Source organism: Sapajus apella, unplaced genomic scaffold (genome assembly GCF_009761245.1).
Source record: "Sapajus apella isolate SASKATOON/1434 unplaced genomic scaffold, GSC_monkey_1.0 scaffold3, whole genome shotgun sequence".
NCBI lineage: Eukaryota > Metazoa > Chordata > Mammalia > Primates > Cebidae > Sapajus > Sapajus apella.
The window spans coordinates 55,120,617-55,127,754 of record NW_022436943.1 but is presented as its reverse complement, the minus strand read 5'-3'; the positions used below and the strand labels follow the sequence as shown (position 1 = coordinate 55,127,754).

General features: G+C 33.0%; 1 protein-coding gene across 5 annotated transcripts in view; it reads right to left on the bottom strand.

The window, feature by feature from the left end:
* The window catches only part of EFR3A (EFR3 homolog A), a 103,825-nt gene that overhangs the window by 31,319 nt on the left and 65,368 nt on the right, over positions 1–7,138 (bottom strand). For all 5 annotated transcript variants that reach the window (XM_032253708.1, XM_032253713.1, XM_032253734.1 and 2 more), the window contains exons 13-16: positions 6,326–6,498; positions 5,923–5,998; positions 1,150–1,311; positions 380–511 (exon numbers count right to left, since the gene is read on the bottom strand). In XM_032253708.1, the coding sequence (XP_032109599.1) occupies positions 380–511; positions 1,150–1,311; positions 5,923–5,998; positions 6,326–6,498 (543 nt within the window). The remainder of the gene's footprint in view (positions 1–379; positions 512–1,149; positions 1,312–5,922; positions 5,999–6,325; positions 6,499–7,138) is intronic.

The window sequence follows — 7,138 nt, the reverse complement described above, 5'->3', positions numbered from 1 at the left end:
GTTATTCAACTTTTGAGATCTGCCTCAAGTAGTTTAGAATAAATGACAACAAAAGAGTATAATTTAAGAAACTTTAGATACTAAGATTCACAATGGCTCAAAGGAAAAAACGTCATAGAACGAATCACATGAGGTATTCTAGAAGAAAACCATACATTCCATTTAACCACTACATTAAAAAATTCTAATAAAAAAACAGGCATCTAAGAAAATATAAAAACAGTAGCTCAGTTTTAGCTGTAGTTTCAATTTACTGGCTGAATATTTTTATAGAATTATCTTAATTTGATAATCACCAAAGTTAAAAATAATCATCATTGGAATAAAATTAGCCATGTTGTACAAAATTCAAGTTTAAGGACTTTTCTAAATACATTACCTTGCTAACATGCTGGCAAAATGCAGGGACAGCTATCATCTGACTGACAAAGTTGAGATACGCTGCAACTAGTGCCATGATCCCACAACGATGGAACATTGGCAAATTATCCTCATTGATAATTGCACTGTCCTTTAATAAGAAACAAACACATTAGAGAGATCAAGTTCTTATGCTCTACCAGCATTTTCTCTGATTATACTGGAAAACTGCAGGTAGTCTGGAATGCTAACAAAAATGCCACTTTATCAGAAATTATTTTCTAAAAGAATTCTGAAAGGAAAATAAATGTTTATTTACAAGAGTGTTAAATTTTTCAACTTAAACTCTCTTCCTTAGGAAACCTTTCTTGTTCTCATATATATACACACACATATGCATATACAGCCACTGCATACCGTCCTTCTATTACATAACACTTACGCAACCCTAATTAAACAACTGCCTATATGTAATTCTTATTTAATGACTATGTTCCCCACTAGACTATGATTATCTTCCACACTAGGAAATGAGGGTACAGAAACTGGTTCTTCTTCTTCATCACAGTATCCCTACGGCCTTGAAGGATATTTAGCATACAAGCTGATGCTCAATCAACATATGTAAAAAGAATCAATGAAGAATGTGATCATAGTGTTGTATATTTTAGATTAAGAAGTAGATACCTCCCTTTTAAAATTCAAGTCCTTAGATAAAGACAACACTTCAAAGATGGTGTCTGCTTTACAAAAAAATGTTTTCTGCAGTGAACGGTTATGAAAGCATACCTGTAAAGCAATGGCCAATCGAATGAGATCAATAACTACTTCTTCATTAGCAAGTTCAATAGTTATAAGAGCAAGAGAAGTATAAAGTAGTTCATAGTTTTTCTGAACATTGTCTTCCTCTTTACAACCCAAATATATGTGACGATATAGCTGTTGCCCATTCTGAGGAGAAAAGACAGAGGAAAAAGGTAATTTTGCTTAAAATATAGAAAAGACAGAGTTCACATGCATACACTTTTACAATGTAGCTATATTATTATATAGCTTAACATGAAAATGAAATTTAAGTTGATGATCAGATGGTCAAATTCCAATGACTAACATCAATCAATATGCTAATATACAACTATAAACCAATGTTAGAATTGAAGACAAACCTTAAATAAAAATAACAAGTAAAAAATAGTTCCTGTGCTAACAATGAAAATGTTTTTTAACAGTAATTTGAAAAAACAAACGCAAATTATGGATTGACTTGAGAAAAAAAGTGAAATGGATGGCAGAATCCTGGGAGATACTTTAGCAATAAAGCCTCAGCAATTGCAAAGAACACTGTGCTGAGAGGAAATGCACCCAGGCTCTCTTGACTGGGGAACAATCCTTGTGCTGTGGGTTAGCTGTTCAGAGAACAGCATCTGCAGGTTCTGTTATATTTTGGCATGGAGTCTCTGAAGGTGAGTCTAAAGCTTATTAACAGAAATTCCCCTGGTATTGCATAGAGGTTTCCCCCTAAACTAGGCTAATCTGAGTATGTTAATAAAGATTATTAAAGCCTTTCCTAGATAGGAAAGCATTCCTGAGTATAAGTGCAATGCCATTTCCAGTCACAATGGTGACATTAACTCAATTAGCTCTCAACTGTAACTGTCCACTGGAATCACTGGACAACTGGAATGATCACCATGCTCTTGCCCTCCCCACTTCTCACACTGTCCACCCTCCTCTAATATGATGTAACTGCTCAGTGGCAAAGCACAAGCATTAGTATTGTTCGAGCATAAAGCTCCCCATGTGGTTATAATATGCAGCCAGGGTTAAGAACACTCATTTTTCCCATGCGGAGAGACTTTAGGCTTAATATTTCATGCCTATTTCTCAGAAGGTTCTTCTGATCATTTTAGAAGAAGCTGGGAAAGAAGAGCAAAGACTCTTCTGAAGCCAGTTTGTCTGTAACAAGTATGCATTCTGCTCTGTTCTGTATCTGATGTATAGTTCTCCAGCTGTGACAGTGACTGTGTAAGTGTGTTTAAATCTGTGGTATAGTGTTAGTAAGGTTTTCTTTGGCTACAGATATAAAGCTACCCACCAGATTCCTTTATTTCTGAAGTTGTAATTTTGGCTTCCACCTTTCTGAATCTAGAGTTTGTCTCTCCTGCTCTCTCACACACACACAGATGGTTTCTATACTTGGGTGGGAAAAAAAACTTCATGTATTCGGTCCTCTCAAAACCTAAGAATATTCCTGAATTCTATGGTTGCTAAACATTAACAAACATTAAAGTGGTGCTTCCATATGTGAGAATTTAGACTTCAGGTTAAGTAATTCAAATTTGTTTTTAAAAATTACCTACTACATACCCACCATATTAGATAAAATAAAAAAATCTGTAATATGTAATGTAAAAATACAAATGACTTTACAAATTGGTATGGCATTATCTAGTGAATTTGAAGAATATATAACCTATTACTCAGCAATTCCTCTCTTACAGGCCTTGGAGAAATGGGAGTTATATACAGCACAACAAATGTAAAAGTATGTTTATAGTAGCACTATTCATAACACTCACTAACTGGAAACGACTCAAATGTCTGCCAACAAAACAAAACTTGTGGTATATTCAGATAATGGAATACTAATAAAGCCACACACAGATGAATTTTACCAAAATAGAGCTGAATTTAAAAAAAACTAAACATCAAAGAATACGCAATGTATGGTTCCTTTCACCCGAATTACAAAAAACTGGCAAAACTAAACAATATAGCAGAGTTTACGGATTTAAGGTATATTTAGGTAATAAAACTGTTAAAAAAAAAAAAAAGTCCATAAGAGTCAATTTCCATCCAAGTCAGAGCAGTGATAGTGATTACTTGTAGGGGAGAGGGTGGAGTTACGAATAGGACAGAACAGGTGGGACGCTTTTGGTTATACTGTTGTTCACCTTAAAATAATTAAAGTAATAATTCCAGTATATTTCATAATAAAAAGTACTTTTTTTCTACATAATTCCTTGATTTGGTGAAACATTAACAAGAGCTCTTTCACATGGAGAGAAACTATAAACTGAATTGTAGACTCAGTGGTGGCAACTGTTATCTCTGGAAGAATACGCTTCACGAGGAAATTACAGGTGAAGTGATACCTCCCAATATTCCAGCACTTGAAACTGTTTTTCAAACAGACTCCATATATAAGATGTCCCTACAAAATTCAAATGGAACAGTTTTAGGCTGGGTAGTAATCTAAGACACAGTTGCCTGAACACACAATGTTAACATTGAACATATACTGTCTACGCTAAACTAGGATTCTCTTAACTAAAGGGCAATCTATCATCCTGTGGCTACAGAACCCATTTTTTTTTTTCTTTAGGTCTTTGCAGAAACCTCCCTGAGTTGCTAGTTAAGGTTTCATATGAAAAATCAAACATTTTTACTGATAAAACAAATTGGAAGGTAAATGCAAAATAGGGTCAAGTTATAAAAATAAAAATTCTGACAAAGGAAAAAAATGTGAACACATTGCTTCTAAAGAGAAACACCCAAAAAGGAATGGTTTACATTAATGATAACAAATGCTTAGCTAGGAAAGTTTATTTTAAATTATAAAACAGGGATAACTAATTCAGAGAACAGTTTAAGGATTCAAAATGTAACATGAAATAACAGTCTAATCTTGCCACTAAATCACAGCCTTTCAAATTGGTTGACTAGCAAAATTAACCACAGAAGTATTATTTCTATAACTCCTAACAGATAAAATGATATCCAGTCTGAATGTTCATGACTGTTTAATTGCACACAGTCAAAAACTCAAAAATCAGTAATCAATTGAGTTTTCAAAATTCATCATATTAGTAATGATTAAAAATTCCTCAGTATGGAATCAGCCTAAGTGTCCATCAACAGATGACTGGATAAAGAAAATGTGGCATATATATATGATGGAATACTATTCAGCCTTTCACTAGAGGAAAATTCTTTCATTTGTGACAATATGGATGAACCTGGAGGATGTTACGCTAAGTCAAACAAGTCAGTCACAGAAAAAAATACTGCATAATCTCACTTACAGGTAGAATCTAAAAAAGTTGAACTCACAGAAGTAGAGAATGGTGGTTAACAAGAGGTGGGGACTGAGGGCAAGGAGGAGGGAATGAAGAGATTGTTGATGAAAGGTTACAAGGTTTCAGACAGATGGGAGGAGTTGTTAAGTTCTGAGATCTATTTATTGCACAGCAGGGTGACTATAGTCAATATTAGTGTATTTTATATTTCAAAATAACTGAGAGTACATTTCAAATATGTCACCATTAAAAAGATAGGTAAGCAAGAAGATGGATGTTAATTAGCTCAATTTAAACTTTCTACATTATATACATATAATCAAAAGATCACATTGTATCCCATAAATGTAATTATAATTTGTCAATTAAAAATATTTTAAAAAATTGTTTAAAGTTCCTCAGTTATGTAGAATAACTTCTTTCATTAATAAGGTGATATAAAGAAATAAAAAAATTGAGAAGTATATATCTGTCCTATTTATTAACCAGTTTTTTGATATACAGTGCAGCCTAACTTAAATAATTATTTTATTCAAGGAATCATATTAATTTAGGAAGAGTGATATTTTGTAAATTATTTTTCAAATGAAGTTTTAAAATGGAGTTAACTTGAATCACAGCAATCGACAGTAATGGTAGAGACAGCAACATTAAAGATGGTGTCAGGGAGAGAACCTGGTCTAGTAAAGAGGCAAAATAGAACACAGATTACAGGTCTCTGCACCTAATTTCCTGTGGGGCTCTGTCTCCTGTTCCTTGCACCTCTAAAAACAGACTCCCTTAGCCCGCAATACTGTATTCCCTATTAGGGCAGTTGGTAGTGTCATGGTTATTGTATCTTCCAATGTTGACTCAGTGTCTGGCAAATACTACATTCCCAAGTTTTGGACTAATAATAACTGCACAGAAAAGTTTACTCAATATGCAAATAACCATAAATTTAATTTTCTGATTTCAGTCATTTTCCAGTAGACCTACAGAACTTAAATTAACATCATGAAAATCCAGCTAGAACCACTATCAGGGGCAGAGATCCTACCCAACTCATCTTTATATCCCAAACAGTGTAGAAAACAATGCCTAATACACAGTAAATATTCAGCATAGTTAATTTATTTGATAGTGATAGCTATTTTCAGAAACCTGAAGCTGTCTATAAAAGAGCCACTAAAAGAGGAATCAGTATGTGTGTTTTGGTGGGAGTGGATTGCCAGGGCAAGAATTACAGGAAGACATTTTACTCAGAGAAGAAATTTAGAACTACTACAGTAGTCCAACAATACAATGTTTAAACACAGGCTGGAGGAGACAGTGCCAGGAATGTTATACTTGAGAGAGGCTGAGGATGGCATCTTGAGGTCTTTCAAATTCAAAATTATATGGTTTCATTTCAAGGTTACAGATCAATATAAAACCACCTAACAATTCAAATGGTTGTAATTTACACTAGGCATTTATTTATTTATTTTAGAAGATGTCTTACCTTTTTCATGAAGCTTGTGTCTTGTCTACAGATTTTTTCTCTTTTTATCTTTAGGTCAGCTACATCTGGTATTATTCTAGAGACAACCAACATATCATTTTTAATGAATAGCACATTTATTTACAATATTACATCTTACATGGAAAATTATATTTATACTTAGGAGTTTGATAAGCCTGTATGTAATGACTATTGAATTGCTTCTAAAGAGTACATATATGACCTCCAAACATTTGCTATCTTAATATATATTAATGATTAAATTATCTCAATACCAATTAAATAAAACTCTGGGTTAATAAAACCTAAACATGCTAAATTTGTTAAAATCACAATACTTAAATATACAAATTTACCAATATAAAAACACTATTATTAGAGCAATTTCAAAATGGCATATTACCTGATACCTCGAAGCTTTGCCCTATTATCATGGCGATCCATGAGATTATGCATTACTTCCAAGACCAACTGTCTCAGTTCATAGTCTTCCATGAGAGATGGTGATAACAAAGGATCCAGGAAAGACCCCGGCAATGCAGTAACAATCGTCTTTGCTTTGTATCCAGAGGTTACCTGATTATTGGGAAGAAAATAACCTTTTGTCATGTCCTTTTTTTTGTAAAATTCTCATATTGTTTTATAAGTACCATAAACTTAGGAAAGAAAGTACGGACAGAAGCCTGAAGAAAGGACATAAAGGAAATGTGCAAAGTAATGAAGGATTATACTGAATTTACAAAAACATCATTCATAAGGAGAATAAAGGTAATAGTAGCATACATTTACCATGTGCTAGGCATGATTCTAAGCACTGCATATGTATTAACTTTGTCCTCACCATCCTCTGTAAGGTAGATACTAGTGAATCTCCATTTATAAGGAGAAACTGAGGCTCAGAGAGGTTAAGGTTAGTACAAAACAGATATAAGGAACTTAAGTGGCAAATTAAAAGTAAGTCCTGCAAATTTTAAATTTAAATTTGTAAATTATTTTTTCATGTTAAATTAAGCAGTTAGTTAATAGGAACACATTTTCATTTTGGAAAGCTGTACTTTGTTGGTTACTTGATTTGACATTTACAAGTATATCAGTATCTTCAAAATTTAAAACTTTTAAAGAGAATATACTTAAATACTATTAAACATTTTAAGCATATCATATAGATATTCATTCAGTTGACTATGTGGTATAATCAGGATGGCAAGACAAAATA